Source organism: Falco cherrug, chromosome 2 (assembly GCF_023634085.1).
Source record: "Falco cherrug isolate bFalChe1 chromosome 2, bFalChe1.pri, whole genome shotgun sequence".
Taxonomy (NCBI): domain Eukaryota; kingdom Metazoa; phylum Chordata; class Aves; order Falconiformes; family Falconidae; genus Falco; species Falco cherrug.
The window spans coordinates 92,851,089-92,874,702 of record NC_073698.1 but is presented as its reverse complement, the minus strand read 5'-3'; the positions used below and the strand labels follow the sequence as shown (position 1 = coordinate 92,874,702).

The window sequence follows — 23,614 nt, the reverse complement described above, 5'->3', positions numbered from 1 at the left end:
ATTACTACTCACTAAAAATTCTTCATCACCCTTTTTGTTGTTACAGTGTGCTGTTCTCGTTGACTACAGGATGATGATGTGTGTATCTCATCCGTAACCGTATTCGCATTACATTCAGGCAGCTGTGGAGGCTAATCACTGGAATAACTTTTGAATAATGACAGCATGGCTCACCCCAGAGCAAAAATTCTAGGGTCAAGAAAATCTTTCCTTATTTAAGTACCTAATTAATCCAAAACAACATGCAACAGTACATAATCAAACTGCACTCAGTATAAACCAAAGCAGTATGGTTCTTCAGCTGCTGGTATTAAGCAGCAACTAGCAATCGAACATTGTAATTCTTCCTTTTATGACACTGAAGTAACATAAATAAGGCCTGGATCTTCAGGAGACAAGTTCAAGAATGTAACAACGCTTATTATCAATGCACTTATATTTCTTGGTAATAGGAATTAATAAATCATTATTTCTTTGTCAATACAGCCAAAAGGAAGGGCACAGCCACGAAAAGTATTTAACTCAGAAGAAAAGGATCATTGGGGATTAACTTCTCCCTGCCATTTGATTTTAATACGCAAATTTTTTAATACCATAGATTTTAAAATTTTGAGCCTACCTCTTGTTTGAGACTCTTCCTTAATAAATCAGCTAATGTAATGTCAACATTTCATAATCATCAAAGCTACTTTCAGGAAAAGGAAGGAGGGAGAAATTATTTCAACAGGTATAAATCTTAAGTATGTGCCACTGCAAAAATCTTAAACTCTATCACCTCGCTCACAGGAACCAAAGTGAAAAGCTCGCTGTGGTTTTTGGCAAGAACAGCGATTTCCCAGCAGCTGAAGGAAACACAAAGTTTACTTGCAAAAGACATAAAGACTTCCACGTGGGAAGTCACTTGTAAGAGGAGAAGGAAATAGTGAAGGGCAAGCAAAAAGAGAACACTGGCAGGAAACATTTTGCCGGGAACTGGAAACCGGCACAAGCAGGACGCGAATCGCTCCGTTTCGTGCGACGGAGCCCCGTGCCAACAGGGCTCGCTGCGCTCAGCGGGGACTGCGGAGCCTCCGCGCCGGCCGTGCCGCGCACCAGCCGCAGCCGAGCCGGGGAGCGGGGCCGCCCCCGCCCCGCCGCAGCAGCCGGGCCGGCCGTTACCTCAGGGCGGCGGCGGGCGGCCCAGGTGCGGGCGGGAAGGGCGGCGGAGGGCGGCCGCCAAGCGCGGGCCGGGGGCCGGGCGGCGCAGAGCGCGGCGGGCCGCCCCCCCCCGAGCGAGCGCCAGCCGCCGGCCGGTGACTTACCGCCCCGCGCCGCCGGCCCGGTTCTAAGGGCGGGCACCCCCGCCCGCAGCCCCACAGCGAAGGCGAGGCGCGGCCGCTGCCCAGTACCGGCTGCGGGGGCACCCCCGGGGGGAGCGGGCGGCGCCCCCCGGCCGCGGGCGGAACGCGGGCAAGCCCAGCCCGCCGCCCCCCCTCAGGGTGCGACAAGCCGGGGGGAGCCGCCCCGGCGCGGGCAGAGCAGCCGGGCGGGCGCGGGCGCTCGGCGGCGGCCCCGCGAGCCAGGAGCGCCAGGCCCCGCGCGCCTCCCGCCCCGCCGCCGGCGGCGCTCTCCCCACCTCGCGCGCCACCTCCGCCGCCCCGCCTGCCCCGCCCCCGGCGGCCGCGCGAGAGGGAGGCGAGCGGAGGGCACCGCCCTTCCCCGCGCCGGGCGGAAGTGGCGTATGCGGAAGTAGCGGGGCGCCCCGGCTTCCGCGTACGGAGCCGCCGGCCCTTCGGCGCTGGGAGTGCCCGCTAACGGCCGAGCGCGGCTCCCGCCGCTCCTGCGCCATGTTACGCGGTCTGGGCAGCTGGTTGGGGCTGGAGCGGGCGGGCGAGGAGAGGCTGCTGCCGCCCGAGGAGAGGAGCAGCTCGGCCGAAGAGGAGGAGGAGGCGGAGGCGGGCGCGGAGCCGGCCGTGCAGGGCTCGGAGCAGGCGGAGCTGCAGGTGGACTCGGAGGCGCTGCTCAGCCAGGCCAAGGGGCTCGGCAGTGAGTGTCCCGCCGGGAGCGCGGAGCGGGGGCGGCCCGGCACCCTCAGCCCCGGGGCAGCCGCAAGTAGCGCAGGGCAGCGACGGGGGAGGGGGGACTGGCTCGGCTAACGCACGTTTGGAGGTCAGAGTAGTTGCTAGTGCTTATCGCTGGCGCTTAAACCGAAGCTGTAGTTGAGCTAAACAGTTACGGGTAAGTTGTAGGATGAGTTAAGCGTGTTTATTCCCAGTTCAACGGACGCAAAAGAAAACCCGCTTTTTATCTAGATGGCAGCAGCTCCGATGTGGCTCGTACAATGATGCAAAATGGGGAACACAAGTTTATGAGGTGACCTAAGACTTTAAAAAAAGAAAAAAACCCAAACCTGACGCGTATCTTTTCAGATGTAAACGATAATTCAGGTTAGGTTAGCTGCTACAAAAGATTATCTCAGTGAAAAGTTTTAAAAGTTAGTGTTTCCTACCCTTTTCTGTTTTCACATGTCTTTGTTTTGCATCTCTTTTAAATCTTGTCTGTTAACTGCAGGCTATGGCATGCATAACTGCTGTGTATTTCACAAGATGGAGATCTTCATACAGATTGCACAGTCTTTTCCCCAGTTCTGAAACAATCCTACACAACTGATAAAGCTGGAGTTTTGGAAGTGACCTAATTCTCTAATTTCATCTTCGTTTCTCTGCAATTCACCGATTCGTTTTAAATAGCAGTTACTGGCAATGAGAAATGTTTGCTCAAGCTGCCAACAATTCTGTGTACTATTAAAGCATATTGCCTCACTGGAAATCAAAAAACATTTTAGAAGAACTTGGGAGTATAAAATATGAACCAACCAAATAGCTGAAAAGTGTTTCTTTCCGTTATCATCTTTTTCAGAATTATTACTAAAGGATCACCATTCCTTTGAGTATTTGTTTGGTTGTCACGGTGGGAGAAGTGATGTGTACATTTAGAGTAAGGTACTTCATGAATTGCTGTGGGGTTTCTGTGATTTTTTTTTTTCATAGGAAGGTAATGGGGTTTGATTTTTGCTGAGCTCCTCTGTAATGAGGCAAGGCTGTAATTTGCTGTAGGTGAAAATTCATTCTGGTTTACTTTAGTGAAATCTTAGATAAGAATTAATCCAAAGTACAGCTCCGTACTAGTTGCTAGTGTTGTTTTTGGTTTTGTTTTATTTTACTGATGCTCTGAAATACTGGACCAATATCATCTGAAAGGTTATTCTGAGATGGTTCTTTACTATGGTTTGCCTTAGGCTATCCAGGCTGCAGCAGTTTATGTGTGTAGTTTCCTCAAATGTATGGTTGTTGTAAATAGATCCTAATCTGGTAGTCACTTTGATTGTTGAGGAGGGAAAAAGGACTTTGAATTTCAGGGGGAGAATAAGTATTGACTGTTACAGATGTAAAGGTCAATCCCATAATTTGCTCTGGAAATGAGAATTTGGTTTAGTGATCCATGGATTCATTGTCTGTGACACCAGAGAAGATAGTGGTGGAAAGGCTTTTTTAATAAGGATTTGGACATCACTGTTTTAACACATGATAACTCTAGAAACATCTGCATGACTAGCAACCAGGGTGGCTGTGTGGAAAGACTTCCCTAGCACGTAAAAAAGATTACTGGTAAAAATGAAGCCTGATATAATGTTATTTTTTGCTCATTATCAAATTATTACAAAGTTCAGGAAAGTTTTTCATTGTGAACTACTAACAGAAGTATTGCTAGATACATATTCTTAATACAGGCATAGATTTGTAAGAGAGGAAAAATTCCTTGGTCATTTGAAAGTGGAAGTGTTGTTTTCCACCACTATTTTTCTAAGGCTAAGTACCACCTCTTACTGAGGTTTTGTAAGTACCTTAGTTTGGAAGAATATTTGCCTGTGATGGGAATGAAAAGCATTTTTCTCTTCAGAGTGGTTACAGGACTGTCCAAAACCACTTTGCTTAACAATACCAAAATGCTGCTGGGCAGCAAATGTTTTGGCACCTTTTGCACTTAAAACAATTGCATATGAGAAAGTTTCTGGGGATACATAAAATGACCAATAAAAGCTGGTAGGGAGGAAACAATCCAGTAGACTACTGCTTCGCCTACTGTCATAAGGGGGACAGTGTATGTGTCTATAGTTAAAGTGTAAAAGATCAGCATTTTTTTATTCAATGTGAAGCATGTGGTGGGTTGTAAAACCTGATAACAAATGAAAGATACTAACAAGTACTTGAAGAAAGTTTCATTGCCACTGTTCTGTGGCTTATACATGGAAGTTACATATAAACTGGCTCGCTTAAGGGCTGGCTAGACCTCTGCATATTTTGGTACTGATTTAGTGATACCATAAAGAGGACGGTCGGTTTTCCAAAAGGTTACATGAGTGTTCCAGTGTAACTCATTCTACCAGTGACTAGCAACTGCGTGTTAAAACACTAACTTTTTTTGGTTTTGCTTGCTAAGGTTATTTCTTACATGTCTAACCCATAAGGAAACTGGAATTTTTGTGAGATGTTGAGAATGAAAGCAGGTTTTTGTTTGTTTGAAACAGAAGTTCTGGGTTTTATTGAAACTCCCTTGTATAAAAGTCAGTTGATTTTTCTGGAATAACTGAAATATTCTTACCATCCCATATGCTTTGCATTCTTTCTAATGCCTCAAATATATCTTTGATAGTTACTATGCAGTTTAGATTCGCCATTACTACTTCTAACCCTAGAATTAAAATGGACTGTTTCAGTTGTGTGGGTCCTATAGGGGTCATCAAGTCCAGCTGCCTGACCACTTCAGGGCTGACCAAAAGTTAAAGCATGTTGTTAACAGACTAATGCCGCATAAACACTTGACAGGCACAGGGCATTGACCACCTCTCTAGGAAGCCTGTGCCAGGGTTTGACCACCCTCTCAATACAGAAACATTTCCTAATGTCCAGTCTAAACCTCCCCTGGGGCAGCTATGAGCCATTCCCACATGTCCTACCACTGGATATCAGGGAGAAGAGGTTGCTTCTCAGCCTCCTTTTCTCCAAACTAGACAAGCCCAAATTCCTTAGCCACTTCTCACAGGACATGCTTTCCAGCCCTTTCACCAGCTTTGTTGTCTTCCTCTGGATGATTTGGGGACCTTTACATCATTCATAAATTGTAGGGCCCAGAATACCCAAGGTGAGGCCGCACCAACACTGAATACATCTGGATAATCACCTCTTTTGACGAGCTAGTTATGCTGTGTTTGATGTACCCCAGGGTGTGGTTTGCTCTCTTGGCTGGCGGGACACGCTGCTGACTCATATTGAGCCTTGCTGTTGACCAGCAACCCCAGATCCCTTTCTGTAGGGCTACTGTCCAGTCACTCCTCTCCTAATTTATACTTCTGTCCAGCATTATGCTCTCCCTGGAGCAGAATCTGGCATTTATTCTTGTTAAATTTCATGCCATTGATGATTGCCCAATGCTCCCATCTATGTAGATGCCTCTGCAGTTAATATTATTCTATTTACTATGGCACTTAGCAACATTTTATCGTTGTGTATACTGTAACTGATATTACAGTCATAATACAACTGTTCAAGTGTATTAAAGTGCTTGTGACATCATATCATCTGAGAAATAAACAATCCCAATGTTGTTTTAAGATCCTTTGTCAATAAAGTGATACTTGATATTTCTAAAGGTTTGTGATATACATCTAAGATTGTTCTCCTTAATTAAAAATGAACAGCATGGTGCAACTGCCCATGCTACATGGGTTTTTTTGCCTTGGCCACCTTTCTTCACTTCAGCACTGTTAATATAAAAAAATGCTAGTTAGTCTTTAGAAATACTTGTTACTGCTGGTCTGATACTGAACATATTCATAAAAATAAGCAATTGGGCCACAGTGCTTCTTATGGAGCTAAAAAAACCCACAATGCAAAATAGAACAGGACAAACATCACGAGCAAGCTTCTATCTTAAGACTATTGAAGGATTCTCAAATGTTACTTGCCTGAAATTTTTCACGTGCTTGCACCTTACTTCATGAGGCCTTATTGTGCATGTTGGTTTTCTTAAAAAAAAAAAAAAAGTTCTGTTTTAATACTGTTGCTAAAGTTACTTTCTTGCTTAATGTCTCAAAAATACTTAAATTAGGAAAGACACATTGCTTCAGAAAATTCATTGGAAAGCAATATTTCAAGGACCATTAGGAACGTTTAGTTTAGTAAACAAGGTTTGTGTATAGGTTTGAATTACAGAAAGTTGTGATCAAACATACAGTTTGATCACCATCACTAAAGAATATGAACTAGAAAGAGATAAATAGGATTTTAGGAGTTCTTTTTACGCCAGAAGCTGTGTTAAATGATTTTGAAGACAGCTTTCAAGTAGGTATGCAAATCTCTGAAGAGAAAGGAAAATAGATCTAGTAAGAGAACTGGATGTAAAGAGATCTTTTTTCTCTTCTGATCTGTGAAAGGTTACCTCTTCAATTTTGCCACTGCTGCCACAAAAAAGATATCGGAATCCGTTGCCGAAACAGCACAGACGATAAAGAAATCCGTAGAAGAAGGAAAAATTGACAGTATCATTGATAAGGTATTTTATTTCTAGATACTTCATCTGAAAGATCTGTTTGCTTACTGTTGTTGCAGTGTGGCAAATCTGGCATATAACATTTCTTTAAGCTGGATTTAGGAATTGCATATTTCAAGAGAAGGTATCTCCTGTCACGATAAATGATGTGACTGAAATGTTTATTCATGGTAGACACGCCAAAAAATGGTCACTCTGCTTTAGTCAGTACTGCACCTGTCTTCTGTTCCTTCATGATGTAGATACATGGGAGAAAAGCCAGAAGAGAGTATGAAGAGTGCTGGCGTAGGAGTAAAGGCTGGAAAGATTACTAGAGACGGGCAGTTGGGGGATGCTGGGAGATGTGCGGGTTGAGTTTTTCCCCCAGTTTATTTAGGTGGAAAGAGGAATGCTATAGTTTGCATCTTACATGCATCTCTAAAGCAAGATTCAGGATTAGGTCAGCTTTGTAGATATTATGTACTAAGACCCTGAAAGCTATACAGGTACGGTTTCATAAGAGCAGGTGAGTTAATGGAACTGCATACTACTGTGCTGCTCTTTCCCTCACCCTGACCCTGCCTCTTGTCCTCCCTGTTGCTGGCTGCCAGCTCCAGTTGAATAACTTCTGGAACAAGTGTTATTCCGGTGTTTTAAGTCACGAACTTGGCAGAAAATAAAAATTAAAAAAAAAAAAAAGGGCAGCAATAAGTGCTATGTAGTGTTCTGTGTCTGTTGGCAAGCATAGCTTGGAAGGGGAAGGGAAAGGGAACTGGCCAAAACCAACCCAGCTGTAGTGGGCCTGTGCATCCAGGAGCATCAGCCATGGGAGATGCAGCCAGACCCCTCTTCTTGCTTCTGTCTCTCAGACACCTTCAGGGGAGCTAGTGTTGCCTTTTTTTGTTCGTTTTAATACAATGAGATTCAATTTCTTGATATACTTAAATGTTCATGTTGTCTGCCAAATTAATCGTCAAATGGCACTTCCAAGTTTTTGTTATGATCAAATTTTCTCTCCAGATTTCATTAACTTTTTAGTGACAACTATCTATATATAATAGCAGAGTTGCATCTCCTACAGTATATTAAAGCCTAATATAATTTTGATCCACATCAAAAAGCAAAAATCAAGAAAGAAGGTTATTTGGTATATTAAAGCTTTTTTCTTACACCATATGACTGACTTTATACCATAAATACTGAAATTCATATAACTTACAACCAGGAGGAACCACAATGATCTCTTTGTATAACAGGCACTACAGTAGTTCTCTCACTGATGTTCATCTTAAACTGAAAAAGTGGCTTGTTGACGGAAAAATAATGATCAGGAATTTATTAGGATTTAGCTTGAAGACTTGAATGCTTTTTGTTAACTTGTTAAGCCATAGACCTCACTGCTGTAACTGGTTTAAGTATTCATTTCTAGCTTCATGGGGTTTTGCCTCTGCTTTCGACTGCAGAACATTTGCCATTGTTACTTCTAGATTATGGCATGCCAACTTCCGAGGCAGTTCTCAATTTGTCAATTCTAAATTCAATACAGGATCTTTCTGAACATAATTTTTGATGAAATTTTGTCAACAAAATAAATGGCAAAATTATTTCAGCTAAGTAGACATTCTGAATCATGCTTAAAAATTTGACAAATCCAGTTTACTGCAATGGATATATTTCTTGGGCTACTCTTGAAACATATTGTACAGCCAAGGGTATCTTTAAGCATTCAATGCTGTAAGAAGTGTTTAAATAAGTCTATAAACAGTCAGTGTTGTCTGTATTTGATATGGTAAGGTGATAAGTGTATATGCATGGTAAGCTGATGATCAAATTATCAGCTAGGATTTTCCTTTTTTCTTTTTTTTTGGTCCCCTGAACTTGATAAAACTATAAATATAATTTTGAAAGTGTACACAATAGTTTAAACTTTTAAGGCAAAATCAAATGCTTCAGTAAAGGAAAAATGTGTGATTTACATTAAATGTCTTTAATTAACTTACAGAAAGGGCCACCAGGGCTATAAGAATATGATTCCACAGTGTATTTGAAAGCATTTTCTGAGTGAACATGAAACAGTAAGAGTGAATTTTTGTTTATTGTGGTTCCCTAATTTTTATTTTAGACAATTATCGGAGATTTTCAGAAGGAACAGAAAAAATTTGTCCAAGAGCAGCAAACAAAAAAATCAGGTAATGTATGCTCTTTTTTTTGACAGCGCATACACTGCATAAGCTGAAACTTCCGGGAACCTGGAAACTGAGCTGTATCTAAACCTAATCTTTCAATAGTCTGTTTAATGAAACACATTATGGAAAAAATTAACATGTATTGTGGAACAGGAAGATGGTATTTTTAAGTGAGGTTAGTGTTACATTATCTAGTTGGTTTAGATTTGGTTTTTTTAACCAAATTCAGCTTTATGAAATTAACTCAAAGGTCACAGTGCTAGCAAAGCTGATCTCTTATTGTCGTTTTGAATCTTAAGTCTGTATATATATTGGAAACAGGCATGCTGATTTTTTCTGAGCTTTAGCAATTGTCACATTTTTGTAATGAAATGAAAAATGTGGGTTAGTGTTTGCACTATAGTATTTAATTAGTTGCTGTAGGAGTTGCTCTACTTACATTAGAGGCATAATTGCTCTTTTGCTTTCCCATAAATCATTTGCTTTGTAATTATCTCTGATATAACTTTGAGTTCTCCACCCATGTGCTATTGACATCAGTGGATCTGTTTAGGACTTGAAAATAATCACTTGGTTTTTTTATGTTGCCTTTCATGATTGGCTTTTATTTCTTTTAATGTGTTGCCTGAATGCAGTAATTTCTGACAGTGAATAATGAGTGGCTCTATTGTTAATCTTGAAAATTAGCTGGTTTTAAATGGATCATGATGAAATTTTTCGTACTCTCTGCAGTTAGTATGTTAGTCTGGTTTCTTCTTGCAAGACTGCTGATGTGATCGCATTGTCTGTATTTCTGTCTTTATTTCTCTGTTAGTAAACTTTGGCATCTGTTAAGTATATTTGTACAAGTTTCATGAAAATAGGTAGCTAGATTGAAGAAAGAAGTAACAGATGGCCCATTAGCATCAGATGTGAATCCATGTTAGTGAAAGATCCTGCTGATGTCAGGTGGATAGGCAAATAAGCATTGTTTGTTAGAGTGCACAAGAATTATTTGTTAACTGTTACAGACGCAGCATAATGTCTCTGTAGGCTGAATTTGCATTGGCGGTGAAGAGATTAATAGATTTCTATACATCAGCAATATTTCATTTTCCTCTATGTACAGCCTATGGAACTATTTTGGAAGTATTTGTAAATATATAAATCAGCTGAACTTAAGTATGCTTATTCAGTGTATAATGTCTTGTAATTTATAATAAATTTATAACTTATTTTTCTCCTCATTAAAGAATTAGTGCCTTCAGGGTGTTAGAAAATTAACACATTAGTAAATTATTTTGAAAACTTAATTTAGACAAAGTTTACATGTTTAAAGTGAATCTAGAATTTTCTATTTGCAGGCAGCTTAACCAGTTATACAGCATTACTTCAGTAACTAAACTAAGAGGCATGACATTTTGACTGGTGCAAAGAAAAAACTGCAAAGAAATCCCCACACGTTTAGTTTTACAATAACAGAGATCAGCAACTTTTTTTTTTTTGTTAAAACCTCTGATAAACAAACATCCACTCCTAGAGTTTCTCTCTTATGCCATGAGCTTAGTTTAGGGAAAAGGAACAATAGGTTTACTGATGTAAGTCTGCTTATTTCTATGACATTATATGATACTTTATGTAAGGTGTTCATTGTTGGGGTTTTTTATAAAAAAAACCTAATATGCATGCAATTATTTTCCTCCTTTCAATAACAGAATTAGCAGTGCCTCCCTGGGTAGACAGCAATGAAGAAGAGACAATTCAGCAACAAATACTGGCCTTATCAGCAGTAAGCATTTAGTTTCTTGTAGATTTGAATTTTTTCTGTTGGAGATGTTAAAATTTCCTTTTTTTCCCCCAAAGTAAGTTTGGCTGGCATTATTATATATTTTCAATATACTTTTTTAGTGTGCCTGTCACTGCACTGATCCTGTGCAAAAGTAGCTCTTCCATTATCAACTTGAGCCAAAATAGATCCCCAATACCTTTTTTTCTTTTTATAAAGGCTTTACAGCTTTGTGGTATGATAGAGATATGTGGGAGGTGGAATTGTCTTGCTGGTCTTGTGTGTGAAATAAGATATCTTTTTTCCATAAATGTGTTCTTCAAAGGATAAACGAAATTTTCTGCGGGATCCTCCAGCAGGTGTGCAGTTTAATTTTGACTTTGATCAAATGTACCCTGTTGCAATGGTGATGTTACAAGAAGATGAACTTCTTAATAGGATGAGGTTTGATCTTGTTCCCAAACAGTAAGTAATTTCTGCAGGTAACTTATGTATCATTGTACTTTCAATATATCTGTAAATATTTGTAAATCACTCCTTTTTCTTTCTCATCCGTCAATTCCTTTATATACTCCTCTGTATGTATTTTTTACCTGCTAATTTCGAGTGCATGAAATGTGGCATGTGCATTGCAGTTTAGCAGTTGGAAGAGAGAACAGCAGTAGATGTTAGACATTCAGAACTAGTAAGGACCCGTTGACTTAAGTATGGGAAAGGCCTTACATTTTTCCATGTCCAGCATGCTAAATTACTTGAAAATCTTTTTCCCAAACAAAGGTAAATGCAGCAACAAAAATGTTCAGAGTTGTTGGTGTAACTGACACCTCAAAAAGGTTATTGGAGATGGTCAGAGCCCACCACTTCCCCCACCCCCTGGAGAAACGGTAAAAGAATGCATCATGAAACAGCAATGATGCAAGCAAGAAAAACTGATTTTGGACAGGCAATGGGAAAAGCTCTTGTGTTGTGACTGCCTTCCTTCTAGTGGACCTAATTAAAAGGTCCATAAGGTCTTTGTCCCAGCAGTTATGGCCTGTTCCAGCATGGCTTCTTGATCCCAGCTTTATTCCAGTGCTATTCTCCTTTGTTGTCCAGTCCCCAGACTCTGCTCCTAAAGCTTAAGATTCTCATTAAGTAGGAGGTCCCAAATTAGTCCTCCTTTTCTACGCATGGAAACAAGAAAGAAAACATCTTTCTTGGTGATTTTTTTCTCTCTCAAATTTCCTCCTTTTATTAATGTTCCCAGCTCCTCATTTTATTTACCCTCTTTCATGCTGTTCTTTGCTGCTGTCAGTCCTAAAGCTTTGTGTGTATTCTACATCTTCATCAGATCTGTCTCTGATGCTCTGTCTTCAGCCTTTGGTCACGCTGTCCTTGCCTGTTGTACCACATTGCTTAATAGGGTTGGGGTTTTTTCCTGTTCCTGGTCTCAGTAGTCACTGTTTTGCCTGAAGGGGCAAGAAGGTAACTTCACTCTCTTACTTTGTTCCTTCCGTCTTGACCTATACACCCTCCTTCTCATGGGTCTTGCCATTTCTGGCTTCTGTTACCTCTGGGTTAAAGTTGGGTCTTTTCTTGTGTGCTGGGGAATTACCAGGGGGAAATGCTACCTAAGAAATGGAATAGTCTCCCGCTTATAAAAGCTGGTTGTTTCCAAAATGGCAGTTTATAGTTACTAAAGGTCTTGTAGACATGCTGAAAGGTGTGTGCGGATAGTGAAACAGTTCTGCTGTAATCTGCCTATAGATCAAAGATGTTCCATTTCCACCTTGAGGTCTAGGGAAGATGTAGATGAATGTAGTTTGACAATGATAGACTGTTGGGTTTAGAGAGGAAGTGAACAGGGTTATTTGGCTTGTTTGGTTTGTTTACGTGATTTGGCAAGAGAGATGGAACAGCATAATACTTTTCCAAGTTATGTATTGCTGCATGCTGTCAAGCTTTTTCTAAAGTCACAATATTATTATTATATATTCAGGTCTATTATAACTGTCTTGTAATAGATCAAGAACTTCTACAATGATGGATTTTTTTAAACTGTCGCAGATTTCTTTTTAAGTTTTTACGTAAATGGCAGCTATGTTTACTCCTTCCCTCTGCATATTTAATTTCACTTCATTGCTAGATGGTAAAAGGAACCATATTTCCAAATGTAGTAATCAAAATCTGTTCTCTCTAGCATAAAAGAGGAGGTGTTCTGGAGAAATTATTTCTACAGGGTGTCCCTAATTAAACAGTCTGCACAGCTCACCGCACTTGCAGCTCAACAGCAAGCAGTAGGAAAAGAAGAGAACAAAGGCAGAGAAGAGGATAGTCAACTGAAAGGTATGGAAAGGATTTGTTTTAGCACAGCTCATGAAGTTAGTGTCATACATACTGACTGTATACATCAGATTACATCAAATTTTCATCCTGGATTTCCTATTAAATCAGGGCTTCTCTCACCACACTTGGTGTTTGACCAGGTTGGGGAAGAGGAGGCTCCTAGTGTTTTTAAGCCATTTTCCAATTCCTGCCAACTTTGTCAGAAGAGTGGAGATCTCAAGAGATGATATTTTTTACTTGGGTTTATAACAACTCAAGATCCCTGGTTGCCTCTGGTGTGCTTTTTTGACTTGTCAGAAAGAAGTAGGAGGTACCTTTCGTTAACCTGATAAGACAACAGGTACTAGCCAGCCCACCCAGCTGGCATATGGTTTGCTCTTGCTTTTGCTTAGGCCTCAGACCAAACGGAAGTCGGTGAGTGATATGGGGGTAGAATTACTGTAGTGGTGGAGGCACACACACATGCAGGACATGGAAAGGCCCTTGATGTGTTATAGAAATGGAGGAAGATGGGGACCAGGAGACTACTTGGGATTCAACTTTGAGATGGAAAAACTGCTTCAATGTAGGTACCTTCAGTTGTATTTATCAGTTTATATAGATGGTTCTTGCTGACCCTCTTAGCAATCATGAGTGTCTTTATCTGCATGGAAACAAATTCTGCAAGCAGGAATTTATGCAGCTTAGAGTATAAAGCAGTTACTGGCAAAGACACAGAAGATAACTAGTAGCTCATTAAATCTTAGTTTAAGCTAGGTACACTCACCAACCCCTGGTAAGACACCTGAAGAATCTTGGCAGGCTGGGTACACATTAGACAGAAGGAGAAAGCTTTTGCTGCACCTGGGAACAGATTCTCATACCCCCAGCACCAATAAGTTGTCATCATCTATGAAATCCATTAATGCTCATGTCCTGTTGACACTGCTGGCCTGACTGACAACCAACTGATCACTGCCAAGCTAGCTGCTTTTTCCACCCTTCAAATATAATATCTTTCCATACTGGTATTTTTCCTCTTGAGTCCTTGCACTGCTAGTGATCCCATCTTTCTAATCCTACCTCAGTTTCTACTTTCACCTTTCTTATCTTTTTACAGACTTTCTCACAAGTCTCTTGCGCAATTTGGTAACTTTCTGCACAGTCTAAGCTAAAGTTACTCAGCTGGACCTTGGCTTGTTGAACACAGGCAGCTGATCCTTGGGGTGAAGGGGAAGTTACAAAGGGAATTAGAGAGCCAGGCTTGCATGTTGCATAGAAGTTACCTTTTCACAAGGACTGTAGTAGTTTTGTGGGTATTTTTTTTTTTGCATGTGCCTTTGCTGTCAGTTTGTCTCATACAGAGCACACGTGTGTTAGCGTGGGCAAGGTCCCCATCTAGAATGAGCAAAGTAGTTTTCTCTGAGTTAAAAACCCAAGGAATGCTGACAGGACAGGTCACTACAGAATGTACTGCAGAACAAGAGGCACCAATTCTGATATCTTTTATCCAGGACAGTTGTCTGCTGTCCCAATGGGCTATATAAAAGTCAAACGCTGCAGCATGTCCTCGTGTTGAAGAGCATGATGTCAATCATAGAAACACTACTCATGCTATTTCAGGCTTTATAAACTTAAAAAAAATTTAAAAATCAAGGCCTCATTTGAGGATATGATGTGGAGCACAGAGGAGATCTAGGCCAAATCTATGCAAAATGACCACAGGCCACATGTACTCCAGAGGATGCTAGCCTCTGAGGAGAGTAACTACTGCCAGCACACACCTGTGGACTCTAGGGAGCGAGGTTCCCTCCCTGGGAAGAATGACAATGACAGTATGGAAATAGTCCCATGTGTTTACTGTAAGGATGTAATTCTTTTGCTCATAGTGTAAAATATGTGGAGGTTAAAAATGACAGTTTTGAGAACTACATGATAGAGCATCTTTCTACTGTATTTGTAGTTTTGTAAGCATGTTCTTTTCTCTCCATAGAAACAGAAAAGCAATAAAGAATGTTGATTATATGAGGAAACTGATTGGTTCTGTGGAAACTGAGACTTAATTGGGTTTTTTCTTATATGAAAAAGCTACTCTTAAATGCCCTGCACTAACTGTTTCATCATAACAGAAAGCTTTTATCTGTACCTTTCAGTATAGACTGTATTTAGTCTCATTTCCCACTTACCTGTTCATGTCATATCACTTCTACACTCCCACCATATTCAGCTCCCATTTTTGTCATTTTCTGTGAGCAGGTTGTTTACTGTTACCCTGTGCAGGTGCCATCAACTCAGGAACACACGAGATTTTCATAATTTCATAAACTTTTGCACCTAACTGGCATCTAAATGGCATTTATCTCATTTTATTTATTTATTTATTGTTGTGATTTTTTTAATCATTCTTGGATTTCTGGATTATTATTTTTTTTAATTACACCAACTGATAGGATTTTATTATAGACTATTACAAGCAGGGACTGTCTTCTCTGGTTTTCTGTAGTGGCTCACAATAGAACTTTGAGTATTGGATCCTTTCATTTGCTACTGCATTTAGTCCTTTGTATAGAGGAAAAGGTTGCATTTGGAAAGATTAAAAATATACATTTTGCCAAAAGATATTTTCTTCACTGTTGTTTATAAGCATAATTTCTGAGAAGTCTGTTTACAATCAGTATGCTTCCCCTTTCCACTGAACTTTTTATTTGATTTCTGTTTCTGCACTTCATTGCTTCAGTAAACCAATTTCAGAAAAAAAAGAAAGCTGCTGCTGTTGTGGCTGACTGGCTAGTCAAATAGAAGTTACTCTATCATTAATTACAGTGCTGAAGGTTTCCTTTATGCAAGCTAAACATGTAGTTAAATAGGCAGTCTTAAACTGTAAGTTCCTAGAGCAACCTCCTTTTTTTTTTTTTTTTTCCCTAACAGTAGAGTACTCACATTTTCGAAACTGTGGCTGTTTGAATTGAAGTGTCTCAATGCTACAGGTGGCAGCTGACCCTTTTTAACACCAAACCTATTATCTTTGAGTCATCCAAACCCTTGAAAATTGCAGAAGAGAAACTTGCTGTGTAATACCCAAAGAGTTATTCTAGTAGAATTACCATTCTGACTGAAAACAAAACATGTTTTAATTTAATAAACAAAAACAAAACAAAAAAGCAGCATTCTCTTTAGATGTGTTATGGATCTCAGACAATTCAGAAGACCAGTATAGGTTATGCAGGTAGATTTACTTCCTAATGACTGTGTATTTTGTAACAGCAAAGATACATTTACCTAACTGTAGACAATACGGTTTTTGTTTGATTTGAAAATGGCATAGATTGGGAAGCTTTGGATCGTCTGTGTTATTTTTTATTTAAATAACCTTTTTGAAGGTTGGATTCCCTAATTGGAAGTGAAAACAGGAAGTAATTGCCTGTTGGTTACTCTTCATAATGTCCAGAGTTTCTTCTTAAAGCTGACTATCTATAAAACAGAATTAATTACCTTCCATTTTTATCTCTCTGTCTCCTCCTTTTCTGTTTCAGAATGTTAGTGTGTTTGATGTTGTGTTAAAGGGAATGGAGTAATTTAGCAGAAAATACGCCCACCCCCCACCTTCCAGCTGTCCTCACCAATGTGGGAGGTTGTGTGCAGCTAGCTTTAAATTGTAGGTGATGTCCAATTTACCACTATCAGTCCAGTCGCATTTAATATGTATATTAAACTACCACAGGTCTGGATACACCGATGGCAGTCGGCACTGCCAGGCCAGCCATGCTAATGAGCTAGCATGGCCACACTCTAGGGCAGGGGTCCTCAAACTGTTTAACCAGGGGGCCGGCGCGCGGATGCAGTGGCAGGCCGTCATCTGCGGCTGCTTGGTTTCCCCCCCCAGCCCCCGGTGGGGGGGTCTGTAAATACCGGGGGCCGGATTGAGGACCCTGGGGGGCCGTATCCTGCCCGCGGGCCGTAGTTTGAGGACCCCTGCTCTAGGGTTTGGTCGCATTCAATGAGAAACTGCGGTGACCAGCTGCTTAACGGTGCAGTTTTATTTGTGCAACAGATATACAGGTTCTTGGATTGCAGGTGATGGTGACTGTTTGCAAAAAGGCACATGCAAAGAAAATGTTATAAAGTGTAAAACCTGTGGAAAAGTTAAAAGCAATATAGCCTGGCTACAAATATTAAAAAGTAACTCTCTAGAGAGATTTCTAAGTCTCCCGAAGAAGTATTTAGTTTAAGTCTCACCCAAGGTGTCCGGGGCGGGGGAAGAAAGGCTCAGCCCGTCAGCTGGTCCCAGGAGTCTGTCTCGGTGGTGTCTTCCCCACTTGTCGCCTCATTCATTCACTTTTTATACTTCTCTTTACTCCCAGGTGGAGCTTGAGTGACTCTAATCATACATTCCTTTATTATGATTGGTGTAAAGTTCTCTCGCTTTCATTTAAAGATACAGTTAATTTTAAATTCACTACGCATGCTCCCCAAGCGGGGGATCCGCTCTTTTCGGGGGGGCCATTTGAGTAGGAGGTCACGATCTCCCACTACCACAATTATTTTACCCTGGCATCCTTGAGCTTTATCTCTTCAGCAGTTTGTTTTCTTTTAGCAGTTAGCATGTCCTTGCCCGAAGGCTTTGAAGCGCTGAGCGGGCCTAGTTCCCAACCTCCTCTCACAGATAATGAGGCTCTTGCTTGGTCTTCGCCACAGTTGTTGACCCAGCAACAGGCATCTTCTCGTATATCTTCCATTTAGCAGCTGCTATGCAGCTTATCAGCTGTGTGGTGCCATCAAGTTCCCATTCCTGCAGGGAGCACAACAGAGCCTGGCCATGGGGTCTCCACTCCACCCTCCACTGCTCCTCCAGGATAGCGGGTTGTGTGGCTTAGGGAGCTGTGGTGATGCAGATTCTGTGCATGCCAACCGTCCTGAAGGTGATAGCTGTGTTTTACCCTGAAAAGCTTTCTGTAATACTACGCTTCTGTTAGGACCCAATTTTTCTCTTAATTACCCACCCCCCCACCCCCCCCACCCCACCCCCAAGGTGATTTTCCCACAGATGTGAAAGGAAAAAAGGAACAAATGGAAAACATTCCATGTTAGAGTGTAGAGATTGTATAAGATCTATAACAAAACGCCAAATTCTAGTCCTCTTCAAGGTATTAGTAGCTATTTACTTGGGAATTAAGTTACCTCGGGGGCAGAGAGCACACTAGCAGTAGAGGAGATGATGCCAGGCTAGATCCAGAACAGTGCTTATGGCATGCTGGTCACCTCAGACTGGTGCACGGCCCAGTGCAGAGCTGCAATGCTGCTTCTGCATGACAGCAGCAGATGGAGCTTGAGGCACCTCTGTTGCGTGGTGCTTTGGGCGCTCAGTGCTGAGCAGCAAAGAGTCAGTGCTATGTTCTACAGCCTTCCAGAGCAGGGAGGGAGTGCTGGAGCCTCTGGCTGTGGTGCTGGGTGTAGTAACAGATCCTCTGAAGATCGGGAAGGGGAAGGAAGAGAGATGGGACAGAGCAGTAAGCATTGAGTAGATAAGCTGTATAAGCAGTGACAGCTACCCGTTAGGGAATTCTTTTAATTGGAACTGATCTTAATTTTAAAAAATTAAACCTGAAAAAATTCCCCTTCCAGAAATTGCTGAGTAAGCAGGAGAGGTCCACCTGGGCGTACTGCAGTAAGCAGAGCTGCAAGCTCAGAGCTGCTTTGCATGTTTGAACAAATAGAACTGCTAAGCAAGCACTCCGTCACTACCACAACATGCCCTGTATATTAATTGTTCTTGCAGCCACCTGGCTTTTCATTGTGACTCTTCAACCCTGCTAGCTGGACGAGGAAGAAAGCTGAGCTATTCCTTTACCTGCCAAGGAAAAGATCTGTCCTTGCTTGTAAACAATTGTCTTCCTAGCACCATGCTACTAAATACAGAATGCACAGTGATTTTTCTTCAGAAGTTGAGAACAGCTTCTAGGGTTTTATGTTATTCAGTGACTTCCTTTGCCTGTGTGAAAGAAGCTGCGAAGCACTTCTTGGGTGTGTTTAGGGGTGTGTGTACAGGTGTAGTCTGATATACCAAAGAGGTAACTAGTGGCAATGTCAGTAGTAGTTGGGTACAACCAGGGAAATCTGGAACTTCTGTGATAGGTAGTAACTAGATTTCATGACCCAAGTCTACACTTCTGTAACCTTAAAGATCTTGTGACATGCTGCAATCTGTAAGTGTTTTATAGAAGACGTTCTTTCAGATATCAAGCTGTTCCTATTTACATAGTTCTTTGGATCGTTTTGAGGGGCAGAGGTGTTCTTGTGATTTAACTTTGGAGTCATAATGAGGAAATTATTTGCTAGATTTACCTTACTTAAGAATAGAAAATTGTTTCTCTTCTGTTTTGTTGTTGCAAATGCTTTACTGTGGCTGAATTGAGCCTTTAACTACCAGACTCCTTAAAATATAATACTTCCTTCTACATGTAATAGCTATGCAGATTGAGACCTTTATGTATTTAAATGTAACCTAACTCTTTTTTCCTTCTTGATAGAAACAGTACGGCCAAAAACACCACCTGTTACAATAAAGCCTCAAATAAAATCTCAAGAGGTAAAAACGCTGTTATATTTTATCTGGTATTTAGTATGTGAAACTTTTACTTACAGAGGTAGTTGTGTATCCTTTTGCGTTGTGCTATGAAACCATAATAATATAATAACTGACAGTCCTAACCTGCTGCTCTACTGCTGTGATATTAATTTTCAGTGCATACACTTTAAACTCATTTTCAGTAGAAGAAACAGTAGTTTATCTGAAGAATACTTTCAGTAGTATCCTGCACATTATCAGAAAACGTTTTTACTCTGAGGAGTGACATTTCCAAAATGTTTGGAGTAGAAGGTTTGCATTGTATTTAGATACGAGGGTTACCCTCATAAAAAAATATTCATGTGCCATGTTCTGTCCAACTCTTCAGCAATTGACAGGATTAAGTATAGGAACTCTAAATGATGCATTGCAATAGCAACGTTATTTTATTGCAACGGCAAGAAGAATTCTCCTTGATACTGTAAAAACCTGTAACTTAGACACATGATGACCCTTGTTCGTTTCTGGATTGTGAAATCAGTGCCAGAGAACACTCTTGGCAGACGCAGAGCTGTGCATTTATTTGCCAGTAGCAGTGGAGCAAAGCTAGAAAGACTTCCAAAGAACAGTCCTCTTTTAATCTCATTTGTGTGTAGAAAACTGTTACTGAATTGCGGTCAAAATTTAATATTAGTCTCAGGTACTGTTCTAAACTACTTAGGAGTTTATTATTGTTTCTGAAGATTACAAAAACAGAATTAAAGTTTTTAAGAGAACACAAAAAGGAGCTAGGATGAAAAGCAGGTCATTTTTCAGCACAACTATCTTAACAATTTTGTCTGTAGAAAAATTGTCTTAAAGAAAAATAACCCATAAAGAAAAGTAATTGTCAGAGTAATGCATTTGGTTTGGGGTTTTGCTGACTATTTAAAAGGCAGGCAGTCACATGAGTGGAAGTGGTGGCATTTTTTTCCCCCTTTTTGGATATGCTTATACAAAACTGTCTTACTGCAGGATGAGGAAGAGATTTCCACAAGTCCAGGTGTATCAGAATTTGTGAGTGATGCTTTTGATGCCTGTAATCTGAATCAGGAAGACCTAAGGAAAGAAATGGAACAACTGGTGCTAGACAAAAAGAAAGAAGAGACTTCAGTAGCAGAAGGTAAAGCTATTATTACTGTGTCTTAAATACAGCAATTCTAAGATAGGTTGATTGAAAAAAAAAATTAATTCAATTTAGGAAAGTAGATTTGTGATTGTTTTACAAAGTGTATGAAGTGACCTGCAATGAAACGCTGCAGAAGTTAATGATAATTCTCATCACAGTAAAACACATCTTGTACACGATGGTAGCTATGAGGAGTTTAAATCCAAAGAACCTAACAGTTTTTAGGTGGCTCTCACTCTCTTATGAAACTGACAGTGGAGTATTTTTTTTCTACCTCCTCCTTTCCCTGCCTTCTCTTTCATAGTTCTTTATGTGTACAAATTTTTCTTTGTTTAATTGAAAAGTACATTATTTGAAAGTCAGGCTACATTTTCTTTTTGTGACACCAGCTAGAAAGGCAGTATTCGCATCAGACTCTGAGCTTCCAAATGCCTCTGCTGTAAAAAGTTTATAAAAATTTAACAAATAGCTTTGAGGATGATGAGAAGAATTAAAGTGGGGCTTACACTTAAAATAATTCAAAAGAACTAATACCAGTGTAAAAAGCATAAAAACAATCTGTGATGATGTGACTCTGGCTATACACAATGAACAATTTACTGTGAAGCCACTTGTATATGCAGGTGCTTCTCATAATTTATTTTACAATGTGTTTTGCATGTTGCTGAATCCTTGTTTTCTGAAATTGTTACTGTTTTTCCAATACATAGCCAAACTTGAGGAATTCTAATATATAATATCAGTTCTTTGCATCTAGCTTTTTGATAGAAGTGTTTCAGTAAGTCATTAACGTGTAATTTGTTCAGAAAAATCTCAGCTGGCCTTAGTGACTTGGACTATGGAATTACATCTTCATATCCAGGCTGAAGTGCTAACCAACATGTAACACATCAAACACCCGTCTCCTCCCACATACTCTTGCATATGATAGGTAGAGCTAATTAAAACAGAGATTAACACAGGAATGCCTTCTGACTAATTCTTTGCCCTGAAGCATGAAATATGATTGCCTTTAACACTGATTAAATGAGCTTGCCTAGATAGAAATGTCAGTGAGGAGAATACCTGCTGCTTTTTTTAAATTATCCATGGTATTTGGTCTTGATATCTCCCCACCCACCCCAGTATAACCAACAAACTTATGAACTTCATATTTTTCCAGAAATCTAAAAGTAAAAAGGGAGATTCAGTTGATTGTAGATGGAAAGACTGCAGGAAATGAGCTTGCAAAGTGATACTTGTTACAACTAAGCTGCATATTTGCTTTTTATATTGTAGTACACACATAAGATTATAGTCATATATTAATTCCTATCTGTGGTCAACAAGAATGTGAATTCTGATCCTGAAGTTTCTTTAGTGTTTAAGGAGAATCGTCCATAAAGTTTTGGGGATATAAGAGAGATTCTGTGCAAATTCATCTAGTTTTATAACAATACGCAACATTCTACATTACTAAGTTTGTTCCTACACACTATCATTTATCTTTTGTAGAAGAAACTGCTGATTGGGAAAAGGAATTACAACAAGAGCTTCAAGAGTATGAGGTGGTGACAGAGTCAGAAAAACGTGATGAAAACTGGGATAAAGAAATAGAAGAAATGCTGCAGGAAGAAAATTAAGCATTTTCAAAATCACTATAACCCTGAGTTTTTTCTGAGGACTGACATGGATTTCTGCTTTCATATTTTGCTTACAAAAGATCTTCAAAAGACATTAAAAAAATCTAAAATCATTATAATTCCATATCGGGATACAACCAGTATTTCTGTTCTTTATATGAGCAGTTTCTGAACTTATACATTCTTCAAAAGAAGAAAAAAAAAAAAAAAGACAGACACTGCAGTTTATATATCATAATTAAAAGTGATAACATTATTATATGAAGCAGCAGTTTAGTTTGAGGCTTTTTTGGATGGTCAAGAAGCTCTACAAAGAGATTCTAAATCTAAAATCTCAGTTTGTATTGTCTACAACTTTGGGATGTAAAAATGGATGTTGTAAGTAACTTAGTCCTTGAAAATAACTCATCACATTTGCACTCTGATCCCTGTATAATCTGTAAATGTGTACTATTAAGGTACTTGTAGCTAGTATCTTTCATGTGTATTTAATTTCCTTAATGTATGTAGCCAAAGAATTTTTAGAAACCCCTATTGAATAACTGATAATTTGTTAAAAAAATAGTAAATCAGACTTCAAAAGAATTACTGATTAATTATTGATCAGATATGATTAACTGACAAACATTAAAACATTTAAATAAGAGCAGTTATTAACTGTTTGAATTAAAGTGTTGGTTTTGTTAAATCATCAAGATGCTGCCTTTCCGTTTAATTTTGCTGAGTAAGAGTAAATTAAAAGTTTCTCTTTCCTTTAAGTGCTGAAACATTTATGTAAAATCTTTGACTAGTTTGGTTATCTTTATTAAATACTGTAGATATGTATAAAACTGGCTCATTTATTTGGCAGGAGGGCAGAGTGAGGGGCAAACATATTTCAGACTTACACAGATTTCTGAAATACACTTTGTCATTGTGCTTAAGACATGGAATTTAAATAAAAGTTTTCTTTAAATTTTTTTTTTATTCTTATGCATCTGGATGTTTCCTGTAGTTCTAGCATTAAGTCAGTATCCTTATGTATATAAATGAAAATTTGATGTTCTGTTTGTCATCTATTTCATAAACTTCTGTGACAAAACACATGAAATTCCAAATACGAAGGAAAACTGGTAAAATGAAGTAGGTAGGAGCCATTAAGCACAATTGTATTATAGGCATGTTACATACAGTAAGATCTGTCTTAATGACATAATTTTGCAGAAGACTTTTGTAAGGAGACTGAAAAGATTATAGCTGTAATTACTGAGTCAGTGTTCATCCTGTAGGAACTGAAAAGAAGTAAGTAGTTTTAACTGCTGTTACTGTAAGAAAGGACTATTTAAAATTGTCTCTACTAGGAACTTGGACAGAAAACCCTCCTGTATTTCTCATAATGAAAAATTAATTGTTTTAAACCTGCATAAATTTGGCTTCTCAAATTAGTTTATTACCATA

General features: G+C 39.8%; 2 protein-coding genes across 3 annotated transcripts in view; one reads left to right on the top strand and one right to left on the bottom strand.

The window, feature by feature from the left end:
* CTPS2 (CTP synthase 2) overlaps positions 1 to 1,637 on the bottom strand; it is a 74,033-nt gene extending 72,396 nt beyond the window's left edge. The window contains exon 1 of one of the 2 annotated variants that reach the window (XM_055701123.1): positions 1,616 to 1,637. The gene's annotated coding sequence lies outside the window, so the exon portion shown is untranslated. The other variant, XM_055701122.1, reaches the window with a different exon arrangement.
* Positions 1,638 to 1,715: 78 nt separating this feature from the next.
* Positions 1,716 to 23,136, top strand: SYAP1 (synapse associated protein 1). The gene is made up of 9 exons (XM_055701121.1): positions 1,716 to 2,025; positions 6,473 to 6,591; positions 8,690 to 8,756; positions 10,448 to 10,521; positions 10,844 to 10,983; positions 12,698 to 12,843; positions 19,350 to 19,408; positions 20,402 to 20,549; positions 22,050 to 23,136. The coding sequence occupies exons 1-9, from the start codon at positions 1,827 to 1,829 to the stop codon at positions 22,175 to 22,177; spliced, it is 1,080 nt and encodes a 359-aa protein (XP_055557096.1). The 5' UTR covers positions 1,716 to 1,826; the 3' UTR covers positions 22,178 to 23,136.
* Positions 23,137 to 23,614: the final 478 nt, after the last annotated feature.